The sequence below is a fragment of the Tenrec ecaudatus genome, chromosome 1 (assembly GCF_050624435.1).
Source record: "Tenrec ecaudatus isolate mTenEca1 chromosome 1, mTenEca1.hap1, whole genome shotgun sequence".
Classification (NCBI taxonomy): Eukaryota; Metazoa; Chordata; class Mammalia; order Afrosoricida; family Tenrecidae; genus Tenrec; species Tenrec ecaudatus.
Genome location: NC_134530.1, coordinates 8,966,438 through 8,990,085, shown reverse-complemented (window position 1 = coordinate 8,990,085; position 23,648 = coordinate 8,966,438). Strand labels below are relative to the sequence as shown.

The window sequence follows — 23,648 nt, the reverse complement described above, 5'->3', positions numbered from 1 at the left end:
GTGTAGGCATCAGATTTTTGCACTGCCCTGGATCATCCCAGCAGCTCCTGGAGGCACTCCTATCCCCCCCCCCCCCGCCCCCTTTGGGAACCAACCGCTGCTCTGGCCGATTAAGTGTGCCAAAGGCATGATGAAAAGGCCTGAAACAGAACGGCCAAACGCTGTTGGGGAAATGGTGACAATAGACTTGCTTGGCGAAGAGTTGTCACAGGCCTTCAGTTTGCAAAAAATGCAATTGCCTGCAAAGCGCAATGAAACAAGGTGTGCTTGCATTTCCGAAACTCGGCCAGCACCAAACCTTAGAGTTCAAAACAGCACCTGGTGCTGGAAGATGAGCCACCTTGCTTGGGAGGCAGTACTCAAACACAGGCATGGAGATTTTTTTCCCTGCGAAGCTGACTTGATGGCTATTAACAACAATATGAAACTCATCATATAGTCGAGTGGATAAGTGATTTTGCTTTCAAGTCAAAATCTCAGAAGAGTATTTTGTTGTTGTTGTTAAAACGTACATAGCGATGCATACGCCAATTGAGCAACTCCTGGATGCACACAATTTAGTGACACCGATCGCACCCTTCTAAGTTGTGCAACCATTCTCACTTTCCCTGTCCCAATTGCTCTTCACCATGGACCTGTCTACTCCCTGGCTTCCTGTCTAACTTTTCGAGATGCTGTGGTCCAGTTGGTCCGAGAGTTCTTCAGGAGTGCACCATGAACAAGGCAGCGATTTTTAATGAAGCTGAAGGGTTGTTTAACTTAAAGGAGGGCTTCGGGGGATGTGTTTGGTTTAAGGTTTATGTCAGGACAACAGTTTGGGAGTTCATCTAACCCCAAGGACTCCAGAAAGTCTGGACAGGATAAAAAAAATTTAGTCCTGCATTTTCTCCTCTTTTGATCATGATTCTTACCTAGACTAATTAGCACCATCTGTAACAGCAGCCAGGCACCATCCAGTTTCGATCTGTGGCAAAGGAGGCAGTTGTTTGTGGAGATAATTAGACAGACCTTCCATTTTCTCCTCCTCCTTTGCACTCTTCTTTGAGGAAAATAGTTTCTTGTCTTTCATGTAAATGGATGTATAAAAACGCAACACCACCTCAGGATTTTTATTAAGTTTTCAGTTAGTGTTTCTATATATATGACAACATTTATATAAAAACATTCAAAGCACTACTATTAATGTTTCCAGGAACCAAGGTTTTTATTGAGAGGTTCAGATATAAAAGAACAGAATGTAAGTGACAAGAGTTGCCCATTTGCCCATGAATATTTCTTGTGTCAGTCTGACGAGTCAGCCATGAACAAACATTTCTGAGTGCCACGAGAATCCACTCATGCTCTTGCTTCCCACCCCTTCCTCTTTCCAGTGTTCATGTTCCCCTAAAATCATGAGAACCCCTTAGTTCTTCTCACTGTTTGGATTTGAACTCAAAACTTACGGTGAAGCAGCTCTCCTACTGCAATCGCCTCAATAAAATCTACCTGGCCTACTTAACATTGCCAGGTACAATTTTCATTAACATAAGCCCAAATCTAATGCTATTAAAATGGAGATGAGATTATGACTATGAATCAACCATTTAAGAGAGCAGACAGTCTAAATGAAAGCTTGGGCAAAATTATGTCCTGCGAGATGAGGCTTTCTCCTGCTGTAAAGTTGTACAGCCTTGGAAACCCACACGGGCAACTGTACCATGTCCTATAAGGTTGCCATGATTCAGAATAGATTTGATCACGGTAGTTTTGTTTGTTTGAGTACTGAGCCCAAGTTACACACAGACCTAGGTTTCTAAATGGTACGTGGGGTTTTTCAAGGTTTGCAGGTTTAAACAAAAATGTATAGTAAAGTGATGTAGTGCTTTTAAAAAATCATTTTATTGGGGGCTTGTACAACTTTCACAATCCATCCATCAGTTGAATGAGGAATGTTTGCACAACATATGTCGCCTTCATTCTCTTTTAGACATTTACTTTCTATTGAGCCCTCGGTGCCAGCTCTTTTTATTCTCCCTCCCGGCCCCACCCCGATGTGGTACTTCTTTGACATTCAATAACTGACAGTTATGTCTAAGGGTCACAGGCACCAATTTACAAGGCTACTTTTGGACAAATCTGGGAGAATTTTGAACATAAAAAAAAGGACAGGAAATCATTCATTATTGGTGTGGGGGCGAATCCAAATGACTAATGGAGGTAGGGAGGGGATCCAAGAACACCTCGCGATACCCCAAAAGGTATACGCCCTGGACGAAAGCCTGTCAGGGAGCAGGTTCCTCACCCCTCTACAGACAACCGTTTACAGACTGCAAACTAAAGAAAGGAAGAGATGAAAATAAAGGAAACAAGCAACTTTACAAAAGAGACCAGCGGCTACTACCTTGATCAAATGTGTACTATCATTACTGGTGGGAAATGTCCATGATGGGCCTCCTACTGGGACACATAATGAAGTGAATTCACCTAGACCTAAAATTATAAAAGAATGTGTAAATCCCACTAGTGCAGTTGTGCACAACCAATTCCAGATTCCACCCCAGGAAGACAGTACTAGCAGGGTCCCAGGTTTTGGTGACAGAAAGCAGCGACTACTCTCTGCAGCTAGGTCCTAAGAGAAACTAGTATACTTATGCAAGAGACGTGACTGGGCTCCGGGTACGTGCTAGGCTGACAGTGGTAAAGGTGGGATCACCTGGAGCCTCAAGCATATGGACTTCTGACCTAGTCAAGGTTGCCACAGTGAATGTGAGGTTGCCTAGACGGTAAGCCACCCCTAAAGTGTGCTGGATTCCCCACAGAGCAACCTCTGGAGATCTTAGCAGTGACTGCTGGTTTACATACAATTGCTGATGAGAACACAGCATGGTACAACCTTTAAAAAAGCAGATTTTGAGTTTTCTTACGAAGTCAATTATACACTTTGCATATGCCAATGATCCCATTCCTAGAGAAATGAGAATTTTATTTTTTTGAAATGAGAATTTGATGTTCGCACAAAACCTGTGCTGTTTATTCAGATTTATTCAATACCACTGGGAATGCAAATACCCCCAAATGGTAAATACACATGTTACGTTTACAAAACCAGAATAGGACATGGTAATAAAAAAGGAACACACTCAGCACTTTCATTAACACCTATGATCTCTAAATCATTATGTTAGGTGAAAAGAGGAAGAGTCAAAGTGCTTCACAGGGCCTGGCATTTACAGGGGTAGTTGGTACAGGTGCCAGGGGTCCAGAGGCAGGGGAAGGTGTGGCTACAGAGGCAGCATGAGGTAGAACTCTGAAGGAAGGGAGGTTCTGCTCTGTATGTTCATTGTGCTAATTATCATACACTGGATGCATCTGTCATCTCATATAGCTACTTTCCAAAAGTAATTTACTGTTTTTCATGTTTTAAAACAAATATATTTTAGAAGCAAGATCAATCAATGTTAAAGTAAGAAAAAAAATTTAAGGAGAAATACCTTCTCTGGCTTCAGGGTAGATGGTTAATGCGCTAGGGTAAACTATCTCTAGACTTTTTGTAAATACGCAAAGTACCCCAACCTCAAAAAACTGAAACAACCCAAACCCACTGCCACGGAGTCAATGCTGACTCTCAGCGACCTCCCACGGTTGGTGAGGTTGTAACACTCTATAGGAGAGGATTGTCTCCTGTCGGCTGCAGTACCGCTGGCTACTTTCAGTCTGACACCTCCCAACAGTGCCACAGAGCTCCCGACAAGAACGTACATTTATATGTAAGTGTGCTACCGACTGTTGTCACCGTCAGGCACACACTATTTTATGCCCTGACTTGTACACATTACGCTATGACTGCCTCCTCTGTGGTCTAAGCTTTTCTGGGGGAGGGCGGGGGGAAACCCCAGATAAACAAAATTAGTGGCAGTTCAATACTTTTATGTGTGGCCAAGGATTATCTAACAACTCCCTTCTTTTTAAAAAAATTTTTATTAGGGGCTCATACAACTCTTACCACAATCCATACATACATCAATTGTGTAAAGCACATCTGTACATTCGTTGCCCTCATCATTCTCAAAACATTTGCTCCACTTAAGCCCGACATCAGCTCATTTTCCCCCTCCCTCAAAAGCCCTTGATAATTTATAAATTATTTTGTCATATATTACACTGTCCGATGTCTCCCTTTATCCACTTTTCTGTTGTCCATGCCCCAGGGAGGAGGTTATATGTAGATCCTTGTAATCAGTCCCCCCTTTCCACCCCACTCTCCCTCCACCCTCCAGGTATCACTACTCTCACCACTGGTCCTGAAGGGATCATCCGCCCTGGATTCCCTGTGTTTCCAGTTCCTATCTGTACCAGTGTATATCCTCTGGTCTAGTCAGATTTGTAAGGTAGAATTGTTATAATGATAGTGGGAGGAGGAGGAAGCATTTAAGAACTAGAGGAAAGTTGAATGTTTCATTGTTGCTACACTGCACCCTGACTGGCTCAGCTCCTCCCCGCAACCCTTCCATAAGGGGGCGTACAGTTGCCTGCCGATTAGCTTTGGGTTTATGCTCCGCACTCCCCCTCATACACAATGATATGATTTTTTGTTCTGATGATGCATGATTCCTTCGATACCTTGTGATCATGCAGGCTGGTGTGCTTCTTCCATGTGGGCTTTGTTGCTTCTCAGCTAGATGGCCGCTTGTTTACCTTTAAGCCTTTAAGACCCCAGATGCTGTATATTTTGATAGGTGGGCATCATCAGCTTTCTTCACCATCCCTTCTTCATGTACACTGAATTTCATGGTATCTATGATCAACAGTATCATGATGGTGTCCAGGAAGCTCTGTATGATAATTCTACAAGAGGAAGTAGTGAACCCAGTGATGATCTATTCTGAAGGCTTCTGCAACCTGCGGTCCCCATTTCTCAGGTTCCTCACATGAGGAGTGAGGTAACGCCGAGCTCAACTTGCAGCAAATTGTGTTAGATAAACCCCTAGGCTCCCTGGCCCCTGCCCCGCCTCCACTAACATGGGAGACCGTATTTGGAGTCCCTAACGAGCTCTTGTGACACTGCTGGATAAGAACTGGACTGCTAATTGCTAAATCGGTGGTTCAAATCAATCAGCAACTCCTCTGGAGGAAGTTGAGGCTATCTTCTACCGTAAAGACTTACTGCCTTGGAGACCCTAGATCAGGTTGCTGTTAGTTGGAATCAACTTGACGGCACTGGGATTGTTTTGTTTTGAAATCTGGTTTCCCATCTTCTCTAGGCCTATAGTACAGGTATGTGTTTGGGCCGAGTCCGAATCAAGCAGCCCTGTTTGGATGGACTAAGCTGAAGCAGGTCTGGGCCCTCCACGTATTTCCCTGCACATCCCAACGTCAGCAGCAGATGGCGCCAGATAAGATAACCAGTGAAACCAGATGTTCCAGGTTGGAAGTTGCAAGTAGACAAGCAATTCTCCCAGTTTCCAGACCCCATATGCTAATTGCCATACATTCCTCACCACCCCTTTAGAAACCCTCGCCCCCAGTCGCTGAGCACGACTTCCTTGACCTGTTGGCCTAGGTCACAGGACCTCATCTGGGAGCTCCCCGCTAAGAAAGCTATTTGTTTCTGCTCTCCCTTGTCCTGTCAGTTATGTCTGTCTGCCTCCCTGTGCCTCAGTTTCACCTTTCCAGTATGTATCCGCTGGAGTATCAATCACTATTTCCAAACAGTCCAGCCACTGGAGCCTCGGGTACTGGCATTGTGAAAACTTTGGACAGCCAGAATTACTCAAACCAGGAGTCTGTCCTGAGGACAACTAGATACCAGTGCTAGTTAGAAACTCCACTGAAGTTAGGTTAGGCTGGGGCTCTGTGTGGGGGCCCCATCACCCTGGGCCCTAAGAATCAATAGCCTTCCATGCATACCATGTTTTTCACAACAAATCTGAGAGAGGGGCACTTCTCACAAGTTACAACTTTATGTTTGGTTTCCATATCAGTAGATCAGAGATCACAACAGTAACTGGCGAGAAAGAGTACGCTGCAATGCAAACTATGTCTAGTATAATAAACATACACATCGTCCTGAACTTATTACAACATGACTCTGCGCCAAAGGATGACAAGAGGTAATGAAAACACTGAGCACGCTGAGATTTGAACTGAGCTTGGCTTTTCTAGACAGCTTTTAGTTACAATAAAGTTTTGCACCAAGAGAATATACTGACTTATACACACAAAAATATGTAAACTTAATAATTGTTAAAAAAAAAAAACACTTCGGGGCGCGGGGGAGGGGCAGTCCGGGCCTAGGGTCTGGGGGGCGGCCAAGGGCGGCGGGGGGAAAAAAAACACTTCAAAACAGCAAAGCATTGATGAGGTTTTCTTCTGAAGAAAATTTTTCTACACAATTGAACCAAAATGCAAACACTATTTAAATTCAAATCTCAGGACTGACAGGGTATCTGGTGTGATATCTATGTTTTCATCATAAAATAAAAAGTGGAAATTAATGTACAATGGAATAAAACTGGTTAATTCAAAATTTATAGCTTTGATTAGATTAATTTCTTGATACAAGTTTCCATTTAACAAAGGGGAAATAATGTGAAAAGACATGTAGATATTCCCAGGCATTTTATGTATCCGTGGTATCTCTCCAATGTGAATTCTCACAAGTTGAGTTTGGTTTAAGGAAGGCTTTTCACATGAGTGAATCCAAATGCTGAGACAGTATAAGGAGGAAAATAAAATTCCCGTAATTTTGACATTTACATTGTTTCACTGCCATGTATCTTCAGGTTTGTGGGGGGAAAATGAGGAATGAAATCTATCCAACATTAGACAGCATCGTTTATAGTCAATATACCTATTCAGATGCGCTCCGAAGCATGAGGGACAACAGAATACTTTTCATATTTCTTACCTTCACAAGGACTCCTTCAACTGAAAGTCAGTATGTTTAGAGAGAGACAAAAAATAAATACTTTTTCACATTCTTTATATTCATTGTTTCTCTTCAATGTTAACTCTTATATAAAAAAAGTCTGGGAACTAAAGGCGTTGTCACATTTGCTACATTCAGAGGGCCTCTATTCACTGTGATTTCTTGTATATTTAGTAGAGAATTAGAAATGACGAAAGGCTTTCCTGTATGACCCATTCATTAGCCCTCTCTCCTGTGCCCTTACACAGTCAGGGCTGAGAAACAACTCAAGGCTTTGACACATTACTTCGGTTCCTACGTCCACTGTCCACTGTGAGTCCTAACATGTACAGTGAGGGATGAGGACTGGCTAAAGGCTTTCCCGCACTGCTTACATTCATAAGGTCTTTGTCCATTGTGAGTTCTGATGTGTGTAGTGAGGTGTGAGGCCTGACCAAAGGCTTTCCCACATTCTTTACATGCGTACGGCCTCTCCCCACTATGCGTTCTAGTATGAGTTGTGAGGTGTGAGGATCGGCTGAAGGCCTTCCCGCATTCCTTACATCCGTAAGGCCTCTCTCCACTGTGAGTTCTTAAATGCCTGGCAAGGGCTGAGGAACAACTCAAGGCTTTGCTACACTCCTTGCACTCAAAGGGCCTCTTTCCATTGTGAGTCCTTACATGAACTGTCAGCAGTGCGGAAGAGCTGAAGGCTTTTCCACATTCCTTGCATTCAGAAGCCTTTGCTTTGCTGTGAGTTCGCACAGGTCTAGTTGGAGAAGAGACATAACTACAGCTTTTCCCACATTCCTCACTCATAAGGCTTATCTCCACGACCATACTTTTTCCGTAACGTGACCAATGAGGAACGTGTACAGGTTTCCCAACACTCTCTCTCTTCACGTTCATGACTTTTCACGTGGGCCTGAAAGGATGAGAAACTACAGAAGTCGTCCTCACAACCTTTGCACTCACGCAGTCTTTGCCGAGTGAGCGCTGCTGTCAGAGGAGTCTGGAGACTGGAGAGACGAACGAAGCTTTGGTGACATACCTTACGTTTGTCGGGCTTCTTTCAAGGAAGAGTTCTCACAGGAGTGCTGAGGGGCGAGGGACAGCTGCAGGTTTCCCCACAGTCCTCACACGGATCGGTACCACAGCCAACGGGAGGGCTGGCATGGTGCGGCAGTAACGAAGGATGCACAGCAGCCGGTCCACTCTCGGCGCATTCGAAAGGGTTTACTTCAGCGGATGTTCTCTCAATCACAATAACGTTCGTAATCCCACTGAAGGATTTTCCATGCTGCCGGCTTCCCTGACTTGCATGGAGGCTCTCTCCCACATGCCTTCTGTCGAAAGCAGGCAACAAATAGTTTAATTTATCACCATTTCACCACAACCATACTCAATAATCTATACATTTTTTCCAACATTAGCCGTCTCATGTTTCTTAGGTAAAAACCTCTAGCAGAGATACTGCCATTACCCTCAGCATTTCTAAAGGATGAGGCTTTCTGATAATTGGGTACAAATGGGAACTGTTTCTTATGTGACTCGCATTTCTAGAAATACTAAATTATAAAAACATCCAAAACAAAATTTCAGGTAATTTTCCACATAGATGAGAAGGTTTCCAAGTCTGTGGAATAATGGAATTAAGAGATAATGGAAGATTGCACAAACTTCATCATCTCCATGTGTGTGCGTGCGCGCACAAGTCCGCATACACACATATTTTATTATTAGGGCAACCTTTAATGGTATTAGCCAGCTTTCATATTACCTGATGCCTCAAAACACATACTGAACTATTTTCTGGCCTTGTTAGCCAGTGCACCAGTCTGTTGCAGCTAGTAGCCCCAAATAACCCTAAAGAACCATGCTATCAAAGTCCCTCATGTTCAACTTCTGATCCCTCCACACTTGTCAGATTTAGTTTCTAAAACAACTCTTCTTAATTCTCACTTTTTAGATTCAAAAGAGCCATGATACCAACCCTACAAAAATTCTCTCACCACCTTAAGAGCTTAAAAAAGGCTATGCCTCAGTTGCACATTCTCTCTCTGCCCGTAACCTCCCTGCACATGCCACGATCAACTGTCATGCCACGTACCCTTAGCAACTGTGAGGAATACAACCCTTAATTTCTATTCTTGTGTCTTGTGGTTGGAGTGCAACTTTGCATGCAGGCCCATCATAAGCCAGCTTGTAGGAGCTGGCCCCGTCTCCCCCACCCTCAGGGGACATCTAAGTTGAAATCACAGCCACCCAGGATTCACTCTTCCGAGGCACCGTGCCTTTGTGGGAATGGCACTCAGCTCACAGGGTTTGGATGGTCATCTTCAATACTGTGTAACGGGCAGATCCCTCCTACCTTGGAACTCCAGGTGTCATTCTTCATGAGTTGCAATATTATTGGTTCACAGGATGATTTTACGCCATCATTAAAGTTTTGAGAAACTGACCCAATGATTCAAGTCGAGGTTTAAAATATGAAGCAAAATGGAAGGAAATTTTTAGTAAAAAGCAGCTGTGAGCAACGGAAGACTTGGATGAACTGGGCTCTGTTGTGATTTGGCAGTGGTCAGAGAGAAATTTTCTAGGCAACACTTTCACGGAGCCAGACGGTGAGAGTGACATAAAGAGGATGTAAGCAGAGAGCAGAGCAGAAAGCTCTTAGACACAATGTACAGACGCACTGAGAAGACCGGGAAGGGCTCCCTCCATGAACAAAGTGTGAGAGGACTAATGAACGTCAGAGAGTTTGGTGAGGTGCCTGCGAATTTCCATCTCCTCAAATCAATGTCCATAAAAAAAAAATTACCCACCCTAACTTATTCAAATCTAATTGCCCCTATTCAGCACAGGTCCTTCCAAAGATTCGTGCTTTTTTTGTGTTTCCCAACACAGTGGTGCTGGATAAGTCTTACCGCTACTCTCAGATCTTTCTCTCGCTTCTCTGAGAGAACCCATGGGTGGAGGTGGCACAGAACTCTTGGAGAAAGGCTTATCATGGAGGGAGACAGGGAAGAGGAAAGAACATTTCCCTGACACTGAGCCAATACTTCGGCCTTCAGGGTCTCTGGAGATGGGCAGTGAGGAGTTTATTTGTAACAAAACATTTGACACAATAAAAACAGTAAAGCTCTTTCCAAGGACACCAAACACAAACTTGTCTATGCCCCAAAGTGACTACGGAAGCCAATGCTCACAACATTTTAAGAGTCCCAAGGCTTTTAGCCAGAAGAGATATGGAAAAGCCAGTTTAATACACAAAGCTTCATGTTCTTGTAGAAGCCAGGATATGTTCACTCCATAGAGCAAAAGACTATATCTGCCTAATTTGACAGTGCATTTCCATTTCTCACCTGAAGTACTAGAGCAAGGTTAAATGTTCACTAAATGATTAAACTGGGGGGGGGGGGGCGGAAAAGCTATTCTTACCAACGGAAGCCAGGTTTCTGAAGGTTTCCATCATCACATCTCTGTAGAGTTTCCTCTGGGCAAGTTCCAGAAAAGCCCACTCTTCTCTGGTAAAGATCACAGCCACATCCTCAGTGACCACGGAGTCCTAAAACACCCCACACATTCTGGGTTAGCAAGGTACCACAGGCACCAAGGTACACAAAAGGACAGGGAGTTTGCTGGGCCTAGGGAACTGGGAACTCATAAGGATATGACACAAGGGACTGTGTTCCAAACGTCCACTCTCAAGTTCAGCCAACAGCCCCTTCCCTTTGCTGTCTACATTCACTTCCTCATTGATCCCATCCTGTCTCGTGCACTTCCAACACACTGAAGTAATGTCTCCACAGTTTGAGCCCAGTTAGAATCTTACTGCGCTCATTTTTATGATCCAGAAGTTAGAACACATAGCAGAAAATAAGATACATGCTCTACAAATCATAGTCTTATTTCCACAAGCAGATCAGCACTCCCTTTTAATAACAATTTTAATAATTTTATATCAAAATTTATAATTTATAGATTTATAATTTTATATCAAAATTTTATAATTTTATATCAAAGTAACAATTTCATCTCTTTTCATAAAACCCACAAGAACGTTCCATATCAAGCATGATGCACAGAGTCACAGCAGGATTCAGTAAAAAGTTATTAATAAAAACAAAATGGTTGGCAGGCTTTCCTCTTAGCCCTTTACCAGCCAGAAAGACCAGGTGACTGTACAAACTGTCAGCACAAGGCCCTGAGGTGGTCATATATTTTAAAAGAACCAAGTCGTCAAGAGGTAACAGGAGAGCGTTCCTACAAAGAGAATACTCTTGTAACAAACTATTAATCTTCACGTATCTGTCACTATTTCACGCAGCTCACAGGCTGCTGCATTGCTAGTCTTTGCCGTCTTCTCTTGGAACCAGGCAACAGTTATGAAAGTCAAGTAACTCGGTGACAAAATACCTAAGACTCCAGACCTCCCGACAATTCTCGGATGTGATGCTACCATACACTAATTATTATCCATCAAGCATATCTACATGTAAACATCCACAAATATATTCTAACGTGATGATAAATAGTTCCCGCAGGGACCATATGGCACGACTTTCTGTTTGCTGACTATGACAACCATTCCATTTTGTAATGGTCATAAAACATGATGGATACAGTCAATGTCATTGTACTATGCATGTCCAAATTGCTGAAGTAGCAAATTATTTATCATTTTGCTGTATCAAAGGCAATACACTTAGAAAATTCATAGAAGTGCAGAAGGCTTAAATGTTAAATTCCCCATGTTGGTACTGTCAGGTGCTGTTGAGTCAGTTCCTACCCAGAGAGACCTTTTGGACAGCAAGACAAAACACTGCCCCGTCATGTAACATCCTCACAATTGTTCCTGTGTTTAAGCCTATTGTTACAAGCACTGTGTCAATCCATCTCCTTGAGGGCCTTATGGCGCAGTGGTTATGCACTGGACTACAATTCACATGGTTGGCAGTTTGAAACTACCAGCAGCTTCATAGGAGAAAGACTGGGCTTTCTACTCCAGTAAACAGTTACAGTGTCAGAAACCCACAGGGAGTCAGCATGGACTCAATGGCAGTGAGTTTGGCTGAGTATTTGGTCTACTTTACCACGCATGATGTCCTTCTCCAGGACTGGTCTCTCCTGACAACATGTCCAAAGTGTGGAAGACAAAGTGTTGCCATGCTCGCCTCTAAGGAGCACTCTGAATGCACTTCTTCCAAGACAAATTTGTTTGTTCTTTTGGCAGTCAGTCCATGGGACTTTCAACAGTCTTTACCAGCACCACAATTCAAAGGCATCGATTCGTCTCCTTCGGTCTTCCTTATTCAATGCCCAACTTTCACATGCACATAAGGCAAATGAAAATACCATGGATTGGGTCCGGTGTAGCTTAGGCCTCAAAGTAACATCCTTGCTTTTCAATACTCTAAAAAGATACCTTGGCCAAAAGCAAAGAATACTAGAAAGGCATGTATGTGTGCTTCGTGGGCTAATGTAAAGGCTTTGGATCAAAATAAACTATGGAAAACACTGAGAAGACCAGGGGTTCCAGGACGCTCTGTGTGCTCACATGGAACGCGTATGTGGATCAAGAGGCCGTTGTGCACACGGAACAAGGGAATAACACTGTGTGGCTTAACAATCAGGAAAGGTGTGCTTCAGGGATGTATCCTTCACCAGCCTTATTCAACTTGTATGTAACCAGAGAAGCTGGATTACATGAAGAAGAATGGTGTTAGGAGTGGAGGAAGGCTTATTAACAACCTGCAATATTACATTTCTTCCATTTGCTTTAGCTACTCTATGCTCAAGAGCATGTTTCAGAATCTCTTCTGATATCCATGTTAGTATTTTCTTTGTTTCTTGTCATTTTACAACCTTTTGCTTTCTTTATATATAATGTTCTTGATATCATTCCATACCTTGTCAGTTCTTCTATCAAAGATATCACGTCTGTTTCTGAGATATTCTTGACATTCAGGTGAGAAATACTCAAGGTTGTATTTTGTTTTTAACCTGATCTTACATATATGCAACTGCTGGGCTGTTCCACAATCAACCTCGAACCCTGTGGTAGCTGTTGATATTGAGTTTCCCATCATCTCCCCCACAGATGTAGTCAATTTGATCCTTGTGTGTTCTGTCTCGTCAGGTCCATGTGGACAGTTGCTGTTTGTGTTGTTGAATAAAGATATTTATTTTGAAGTAGTTGTGGGTCTTGCAAAATTTTAGCATTCGAACTCCAGATTCATTTGTACCACCAAGTATTTTTCAATAACTCTCCCTTCCTCTTAACTCGCCCAACAGGCAAGTGGGGGACCCTCAACCTTACTAAATAGGAACCAAAGACTAGTCCCTCCGGATGACATGAACAATGTAAGCAACATAAAGTCTTATCATCCTTGCTTCTCAGGAACATTCTGGCTGTACTTCTTTCATGAGCGGTTAAGTGTTCTTCTGCCAGTTCATGGTATATTTAATATTTTTCACCTAAACCTAATTAAAATGAGCCAATTCTTCTTTGGTCTTCCTTATTCATTGGCTAACTTTTACCTGTATTACAAATGCCATGGCTTGGATCATGTACTTCTTAGTTCTCAGTGTGACAGCTTTGTCTTCAAAAGAGGACTCTTACAGCAGATTGGTCGATTGCAACATGGCATTTTGATGTCCCAGCTACTCCTTTCACGGGCACTGACTATAGAGCCAAGTAAAATCAAATCCTTGACAACTTCAGTCTTTTCTCCATTTATCAAGATGCTGCTTATGGTCCAGTTGTGAGGATTTTTGTCCTCGATGTTGAGAGATAGCCTAGTCCAATGCACTTACAAGGTGTGCCACCTGCATATTAAAGGCTCTCATGAGTCTCCCTCCAATCCTGAAGACACGTTTTCTTTGTACTAGCTAGCTTCTCCGCAAACACACATATTCCTAACAGTCATTAGCTGTTTAAGAATTCCTTAAGGGTAAAAACCCCTCTACACAGCAATCACCAGACTCAAATGGCTTCAGTGATAAATTCCACCAAACATTTCATCATGAAAGTATACCAATGGGTGGATACCTCTTCTAGATAAGAGAAGCACAGCAAATACATCCAAAGCAACTTTGAGACCAACATCAACCAAATACTAAAAGCAAACACTCTCACTGCCATCGAGTCAATGCCAACTCAGTGACCCTGTAAAACAGACTAGAACTGCCCTGTGCGTTTCTGAGACTGTAACTGTTTACAGGAATAAAGGCCTGTCTTTCTCCCTTGGAGTGGCTGCTGTTTTCAAGCTGCTGACTTTGTAATTAGCAGCCCATCTCATAACTGCTGTACCACCAGGGATCCAAAGCAAAGGCATATAATTTTTTAAAGCAGATAAACTACAGAACAATATCAGTCATGAACACAGGTCTAAAATTCCTCAAAAATATATATATCAAGAAATCAAATATAGTGGCTGCCCTCCGGCAGGGGCCTCTGCCACTTGGTGCCATTCCCCCCACCCCACAGCCTTTGGTCAGAGAGGGCAGAGGGAGGGGAGGGAGGGAGGACTGAGAGAGAATGGGAGCTGCTTTGACCCCTTGCTTCCAGAGCCTGCTTGGAGCATGCACTCAGCGGCTCTCAGAGACACCATGCCCCGCGCCCCACAACAACGCCTCCTCTCTGGGAGCCCCCGACCCTGCAGCGGCTGGGCTCGGGCAGTAGTAGCCCCTAGCTCCAACTCGGCCACATGCCTGACCTTTCTTCCTTGCCCCGCTCTCACCACGTCCAGGCCTCCCGCAGTCCAGGCCGTCTCCACTCCCTTCTACAGCCGGCTGGCCTGTTGCCCTTGCCCAGCCAGGTCTCTCCCCTTGAGCAGCCGCGGCACCCCACCTGAGGAAGCCCTGTGCCCCGGGAAGGGAACAGCGCACATCACCCAGACATGTGCGCCAGCCCCGCCCTGGAGAGAGGACCAGGAAGATCAAGGATGGTGGCAAAGCCGAGAAGGAGAACACCCAGAGCAAGCCAACCTGCAGAAGGCAGAGGTTGGGACTCTATTTGTCAGCGGTCTGCCTCTGGATATCAGACCTCGGGGGCTCTGCCTGCTTTTCAGACCATTTGAGGGCTGTGGGGTTCGCTTATAAAGCTCACGTCTAAGCAGCCTGTAGGTTCTGTCAGTTTTGACAGTGGCTTGCTCAGAAGCAGAAGCCGCAAAGAATGCTTTGCATGGCATGCACTTTGATCTTGAAATTCCACAAACACCTTGACTAGAGTCTGCTACAGCAAACAGGAAGATGGCCAAGAACAAGCCAGTAGGGACTCCAAACCCCAGCACTCCTGGACCCAACACTGCACCTCAGTTCATTGCAAGGCCAAGAGCCAAAGGAGCTCACAGTGCCTGCACTTGACCCCAGTAGCCCTGACTGTGGGCCCATACCCTCTGTACCCAGTGGAGTTAGCACCTGCTCTACTCCTCCTGCTGTTACCTATCCCGCTTCACTGCACGCCCAGATGCGCTGGCTCCCCCCGCTCCCCCTCAGAAGCTAGCTCTAGTCTCAGGTTTGGAAGTCCCCAGGCCTGCTGAATGCTATGTTCCAGGTGTATGATTGTGATGGTGGCTGCAGTCTGTCTTGGGGGATTAAAGCAATCTTCAATGGTGGCTGCAGTTCTCGAGCTGTTCAACAAAACTGGAGAGCACTGGCTTGAACGCACTGTGCCCAGTTTTGAGGCCTTCCAAGACTCTGCCCCAGACTCTATCACACATCTGTTTTTCCCAAAGAAAAAGATATTTTATATATATAATAAAAGTGTTTTACTCTTTTACATTGTATAATTCTAAGTAAAAAATAGTGTGTTACTTGTGAACGCATGGCCTGGCATACATTTCCATACAGTTTGGAGATATTTTCAAACAAACATAAAAGAGGTCAACAATACAACCAAGAGTTGAGTATTTTTATACCAGACATAAAAAAAAGAAAAAGAAATCAAATTTAGTGATGTATCACAAGAATTATATGCCATGTGATTTATTCCAGGTATGTAAGACTGGTTCAGGAAATCAATTAGAAGATCAATTAATGTAAACTATCGTATCTATAGCCCAAAGAAGAATAATCATGTACATAACAATATATATCAATTCAATAGAACAGAACTTGTGCAAAAACCTGTAATAGGAATTCTGGGATGATGATGGCATAAAGAGAGCACGTCTCGAACACTCTCCCCAAAATCTGAGAAGAAATGAAAACTTAGGGAGCAGAGGAGCACAGCAGGGATCTGCAGACAAGGAAAAATCAACCATCGCTGATGAGTTACATATGGCGGGACAACCACTCCTGCTGCTGTCCTTGCTCCTCTCCCTAGTCACTTGGTCCACCAGCTACAGTGAACTTGGGAAGAAGGAAAAAGAGTCTGTTTCCCTAACCACCACAACCCCTTCCTGTGCAAAGGGCAGGGAGACCCCAAGCTTCTGCTCTAAAATCACAAAGGAGACCTTCCTGGGAATCGGTTTAGAATGGGCCAGCAATTCCCTCACGTGGATACTGTCTGCAAATCCAGTGGGCATTGCCTTCAGTTAGTCTGCCCACCCCCCCACCAGTCAACCCTCTAGGCGCCTCCCATGCTTCAAGCCTTTGTAAGACAACCTGTCAGACCTCCCAGGAGTCAGTTTGGGTCTCCCTGCCCTGCACTCCAATCGGCACTGAGTTACCTACAGAGGCTACTATGAACTAGGAAGCAAGAATCTTGAGTGGAAGCTACACTACAGCCAAGGTACGCTGCGCTGGGGGCAAAAGTTCTGATAGCAGCATCACAACCACCCTGAATGAGAAAGACTGGGGAGTGGATGCACTTGAATAATGGTCCCGGCAAAGAATGTGGAGAGTACCAGGCCCTGACCGCCAAAAGAACAGACAAATCTGCTTTGAAGAAGTACAACCAGAATGCTCCTTGGAAACAAGGATGGCGAGACTGTCTTACATGCTTTGGACATGTGATTAGGAGAGACCAGTCCCTGGAAAAAAGCATCATCCTTGTCCAGTGGAAGAGCAACAAAAAAGAGGAAAATCATCAAGAAGCTAAATTGACAGAAATGCTGCAACAACAGGTTCCAACACAGTAGCAATCATGGGGAGAGGGCAGGCCAAGCAGGGTTTCTTTTTGTTGTACATAAGGTTGCTAGGAGTTGGAACCAACTCAACTCAACGGCACCTAACACCAATTACTCGCTTGGGGGGAGCCAGGAAAAGAGTTGGCAGTGACGAGACAAAGATGGCTCCCCAGGGCTTAGTGACCTCAGCCGGAGCTGCCCTGTCTTCAGACTCCACTCAGGAAAGCTATCATTCAAAACAGAGCACCAGAGCCCAGGGTGAGGAGATTGATGTCCCAGGAAGTCCCAAATTAAGGTCCCAAAGCTGAGAGCTGAATAAGGTAGGCAGTCCCGGGATCAACACTTGAAAATGGATCTGTGCAGAGGTAAGGCTTCGTGACAGTGGAGCCGGGGCTCAGTATGCTCCCAGGGCTCAGACTTTTGGCTCCCGCTGCAACCTTTTTACCTCATTGAGGAACCACAATGCCCAGCACACAGTTGTTCTCCCGACATTTCATATGTAGCCTCTCCACCCACTTATGTCAAGAGGAATCCCATGCTCTGTAAGCCACTGCCATCAAGTCAGTGACTCGATGGGGCGGAGTAGAACTAACTGCTCCATAGGGTTTCCACCCCGGCAAACCCTTACGGAAGCAGACTGCATCATCTTTCTCCTGCAGATTAGTTGGTGGTTTGGGTTAACTGCCCACCACCACCAGGGATCTCCCATATTCTATATTACTCACCATTTCCTTGCTCCAGTTTCTGGAATCTAATCCTCTCTAGGTCCAAGAATTCACTTTAGTGAGAGGAATAAATGGGCATAGAAGCAGACTCACTAGGCAGTTTGGAGGCTGATGAATAGTTTGGTCCACGGTCAGAAGAGTTGAAATCCTTACTTATGATCCCAGTATGCGCACGATGGCCACCTTTTGCCCTCAGCTGCCTAGACTGGACTAGTTGCTGGGAGCTGAGACGGGAAAAGGAAGTGTTGAACAACAACCGCGGGTCAGGTCCTGGGTTTGCAGCTCTTTCCCTGGACACGGGCTTCCTTTCAGGCTTAGGGCAATGGTGCACCCCGAGGCCACTTGCTGCCTGGTGAAAAGGAGAGAGTGGGTTACTGCCATTAGACTGCAATGATTTCTCAAACGGGGCATTTAATTTTAATTATTTATGTATTAATCATTTTATTGGGAGCTCTTACAGATATGATAAACAATCCATAAGTCAGTTAGAACAAGCAAAATTTTACAATTGCTACCACCATCAGTTTCAAAACATTTTCTTTCTTCTTGAACTTTTTGCTATCGGCTCCCCTTTATCTCCTCCCTTCCCCACCCTACCCCTCAGGAACTCTTTGATATATATAGAGTAAGATACATCATATTCATATATATATAAAGATACATTGGATAGTATAAGATACATTATATTCATATATATATATGATGTATCTTACACCATCCAATGTATCTGTTCACCTGCAATTCTGTTACTCGTTGCCCTCGAGTGGGGTTATGCGGCCATCATTGCTACCAGCTCCCTGGACACTTATATTTAGATACGTTATATCTTTTGGGTTATTTATGCACCTACTGGTTAACTCTTTAGTGTGTTTTATCCTTATATTTTGTTCTACATAAAATTCTACTATGCTTCTGTTGCTCTTACAGCCAGTAGATCTGGTATTGCCTGCCACGCTCGCTCTACGTTATTACACAGTAATACTTCGGCCATCAAATGGCTCCAAACTCAAACTTAGCACTACTTGACCGGCAAAGTTTGAACGAAATCTGCTCAGTGCTCCTAACTCTGCTGGATAGTGGAACCAAAAATCTGACTTGAAAAAACCTGTACGGGGTAAGGGTGAGTGACGGGTGGCTACTTGCCACAGACACACAAGGGTGACACAGTCTAAGCACCACTCTTGCTCAGACAACATATATTGCTTGTGTTAATGCCTTAAAACATTCAGCATGCACATAATTCAGGTCCATCAATGTAATTTTGGCTCCAAAAAGCCAATCTGAATATATAAAACACAAAGTCAAGCTGAGTTATTACATCTTAATCGTGGTAGGAAATACATGTAACGAAACACACACCACCTCAGTAACTTTGTATTTCCAATTCAGTATTATTGTTCATGTTGTACCTGCATTCTTGCTCTCTTTCCCCAAATCACTTTACCATAACATAAACTAAATGCTCCATAAACAAAAATACTTTCTCTTCTCATCCCATCTCTGGTAACAACTACTGGTAATAATTTTTGAATTTTCTGAATGTGCTTTTCTTATTTAGTTTAATGTAGAAAAAACAAAAATCCTCACAACTAGCCCAATAGGTGACATCCTGGTAAATGGAGTAAATGAAGTTGTCAAGATTTGTCAAGCAGCAGTCAAAAGACGACTGCATTAGGTAAATCTGCTGCTTGTTTTATTTTTGAAATTCATGTTATTGGGGGCTTGTAGAGCTTGTTTGCTTTTATAGCTGGCAATCAACCACTAAAAACTAGGCCCAGAGGAATGCCCCACATTTCCTTCTAAATATTTTCATGTTTTGTTTTCATATTCAGGTTCTTAATCCATTTGAGTTGGTCTTTACGTATAGTATAAGGTAGCGATTCCTCCCACGTGTGGAATTCATTTTCCTAGCCCCATTTATTAAAAAACGTTTCCTTCACCATTCAATGCAAAATATTTGTGCAAAATATCTTAATTATGGTTCCAAATAAAGTTAGTGATACCAGCAGTACAGCTTAAAGGAAAATATGAGAATCACAATAGAGATAAAAAAATAAATCACCAGGAAACTTGAATAAGGTTGCTATTTGTCTGATTTGCCAGCTGAATACCACATGGCTAAGTCGACATTACCAACATTATTTTAGGAAATTTTTTTAAAGTGATTAAAGCGGTATGGTGAAAGGTGTTAAATCATTAACCACAAAATAATGACCTTAGACTAAATTAGTTCATTTGGATAAGTCAGAAACAATTCGATGGCAATAGCACCCATAGCAGTGACAGTCAAGGAGGCTAAAAGCCTCCATAGTGATTGAAAGTCCTGGAAAAATTAATTTATCATTGTCAATCTGGGGCCTCAGAACAAGTTATTTTGGTTTTCCACAATCTCTTATGGGAAAAATATATTCTGTTTCTAAGAACATGATTTAGAACATGTCTTAGAACATGATTTTGGAACAAATTGAGTTTGACAACTGAGTTATCGTTCTATCCACTCTAGTCCAGGAGTCCTCAAACTTTTTAATAGGGGGCCAGTTCACTGTCCCTCAGACCCTTTGGAGGGCCGGGATATAGTTTTTTAAAAAAACTATGAACAAATTCCTATGCACACTGCACATATCTTATTTTGAAGTAAAAAAACCAAATGGGGAAAAAACACCTGGAGGGCCGGATGTGGCCAGCGGGATGTAGTTTGAAGACGTCTGCAGTCTAGTCACAAAGAAGTCCTAGTGGTGTGGTGGGCCAGGCAGTGGGTTGCTAACCACAAGGTTAGCAGTTCAAACACACCAGCTGTTCCAAAGGCTGTCTGTTCCCATTAACCTGTTAAGTCTCAGAAAATCCCATATAGGGCTGTTCTGAGTTGGAATTGCCTCAATGGCAGTGGGTGGGACCACTCAGTATTTATTTAAGCATTATTAATATGCAATCCCACTACAAATCCTGACTTCTTAATAGTCAACACGTCCCATAACATTATCACAAAGGATAAGGTACTTTTAGCAACACTGTAGTGTGGCTGATCTTCTAAGCCATCTCCTTATTTTGACTGCTTCTATTACACATGACTCCTGCCCAACATTTGCTGACCTTACACTTTGAATGTACTAAGGTTTTGCTATTACAAAGCATTTTAGGTGAATGGATAATTTGGAGGGATAAGTTATGGACAAAAAAACTATAATAATAACACATTAGGGGTTCAGGGGGTGGTAGGGTGGGGGAGGGATGGGAAAAGGGGAGCTGATATCAAGGAGTTCAAGAAAGTGTATTGAAAATGATGCTTGGTAACACTTGTACAACTATGCTTGATCTAATGGATCAATGGATGTAATTATATATGTAAGAGCTCCTGATAAAATGTTTAAAAGAAAAGAAAGCATAATTGACCGTTGCTACCCTGGGTGAAGGAGGAAGATTGGTTGCTTAGGGGGCACTGAGTCTGTTAATGGAGGTGGAATAATTTGGGAAGGGATATCAACACAAAGAGCATAATCAACAGCACTGAATTAAACATGCACAAGTTGTTGAATTTGAGAATGTTTTGTTGCGTATGTTTTTGCGCCACAATTTTAAAAAATTACATGGAGCCAAAGTGGGTGAACAAGTAAATGTGGTGAAGAAAGCTGATGGTGCCCGGCTATCAAAAGAGATAGTGACTGGGGTCTTAAAGGCTTGAAGATAAACAAGCGGCCATCTAGCTCAGAAGCAACAAAGTCCACATGGAAGAACACACCAGCCTGTGTGATCGAGTGGTCCCAAAGGGATCAGTTACCAGGCATCAAAGAACAAAAAATCATATCATCGACTGCACACCTCCATGATAGGATCGCTGAAGACAAATGGGTGCACAAGCAAATGTGGTGAAGAAAGCTGATGGTGCCCGGCTATCAAAAGAGATAGTGTCTGGGGTCTTAAAGGCTTGAAGGTGAACAAGCGGCCATCTCGCTCAGAAACAAATAAGCCCACATGGAAGAAGCACACCGGCCAGTGCGATCACGAGGTGCCCAAGGGACCAGATATAAGGCATCATGCAAAATAAAAAAAAAAAAGATATAAGTGTGTGTATGTATGTGTATTTATGTGTATATGTATATATGTATGTGTATATATATATTATATTAAATGAAGGGGGAAGTGCAGAGTGGAGACCCAAGGCCCAAGTGTCGGCCAATGGAGATCCCCTCATAGAGGGGCTTAGGAGAGGAGATGGGTTAATTAGGGTGTGAGGTAGTATCGATGAAGAACACAGCTTTCCCCCAGATCCTGGATGCTTCCTCCCCCCAACTACCATGATCCGAATTCTACCTTGCAGGGCTGGATAGGACAGAGGCTGTACACTGGTACATATGAGGGTTGGAGATACAGGGAATCCAGGGTGGATGATACCTCCAGGACCAAGGGCGTGAGGGACGATGCTGGGAGAGTGGAGGGTGAGTGGGTTGGAAAGGGGGAACTGATTACAAGGAGCCACATGTGACCTCTTCCCTGGGAGAGGGACAGCAGAGAAGGGGGGAAGGGAGACCCCGAATAGGGCAAGATATGACAAAATAACGAGGTATAAATTACCAAGGGCATATGAGGGAGGGGGGAAAAGGGAGGGAGGGGGGTAAAAAAGAGGACCTGATGCAAGGGGCTTAAGTGGAGAGCAAATGCCTTGAGAATGATTGGGACAGGGAATGTATGGGTGTGCTTTATACAATTGATGTATGTATATGTATGGATTGTGGTAAGAGTTGTTGGAGTCCCTAATAAAATGTAAAAGAAGAAAAGAGAAAAAAATGATTAGGGCAAAGACTGTACAGATGTGCTTTATACAATTGATGTATGTATATGTATGAACTGTGAAAAGAATTGTATCAGCCCCAATAAATTGTTTTTAAAAAAAATTACATGAATGACTACAAGGAAGAAGTAAATGTTCTAGAGTTGACTGTGGTGATAACTGTACAACTCTTTTTGATAGGACTGAAGTATTGAACTATAGGACATATGAAGTGCTAATAAAACTATTAAATCAAATAAAAATCAACAATGAAAAATTGGGAAGAAAAAAAAGCGCCACCTTTTGGTCCCCGTCGTTCTTTCATTACCAGCATCCAGCCCACACACAGATGCTGCCTCAGCCAAGCTGTCAGACCTTGAGCAAACAGTGAGCGCGGGCTCTCTCTCATCACTCACCCGCACCTGTGCACAGCACACTGATGAGTGCTGGCTGTACTGGTTCTCCCACATTCGCCATGCACAAGTACGGTTTATTACAAAGAAATTCCTCTGACTGTGGCTCTTACTAAATGTTTTGATTTAGAGAAGCACAGGGTCCTAAGACAAGTGCAGGCACTAGTTCCAACTCAAATCAACCAAAACTCTGCCATGGAGGCAATTCTGACGCACAGGACCCTACAGGACGACGTAGAACTGACTCTGTGGAATTCAGAAACGAACTTTTTCCTGGGGTAGAAAACCTCACCTTTCTCCTGTGTAACCCATTATGCCCCCGCCTCTTCATGCTTCCCCTCTACTAATTTAAAATCAGCGCCCCTCACCACAATCCTACTGTTGGTCTGAGCGCAGCGGAGTGGTGGGCTGGAGTCAGGCTACCTGCCCAGAGCTCCGAAGAGGTCAGTGATTCTGCATGTTGACACTTGTTTTGCAAAGATTTCTATCATGTTACCTGAACCTACACAGCGCGGTACCGGGCCGGCCCTCCCAAGCGGCCGCTCGCAGCCTGATCCCTCAGAAACCAGCGGTGGCCCAGCCGACCCGGACGCGGGGGAGCAGGCTCCGGGTGGAAGAGAGAAGACGGCGACAGGACGGCGGCGGCGACAGGAAGTCGCGCGGCTCGGGAGCAGCCCAGGCGGGGTCGGAGAGCCCAGTCCGCCCGCGAGAGGCGGCACCTTTAAGTCTCAAAGCGCCCTCCTCGGCGCCCCCGCTACTGCACCAACCACCAGACAGAGGCGG

General features: G+C 44.0%; 1 protein-coding gene and 1 pseudogene across 1 annotated transcript; one reads left to right on the top strand and one right to left on the bottom strand.

Moving 5' to 3' along the window:
• Positions 1-1,374: 1,374 nt before the first annotated feature.
• Positions 1,375-23,641, bottom strand: LOC142444660 (uncharacterized). Its single transcript, XM_075545754.1, is given in 4 exon segments — positions 1,375-8,232; positions 10,328-10,454; positions 17,781-18,036; positions 23,362-23,641. A coding segment is annotated over 1 exon segment (648 nt). The 5' UTR covers positions 7,796-8,232; positions 10,328-10,454; positions 17,781-18,036; positions 23,362-23,641; the 3' UTR covers positions 1,375-7,147.
• LOC142438773 (RNA-binding protein with multiple splicing pseudogene) lies at positions 9,569-15,720 on the top strand (annotated as a pseudogene).
• Positions 23,642-23,648: the final 7 nt, after the last annotated feature.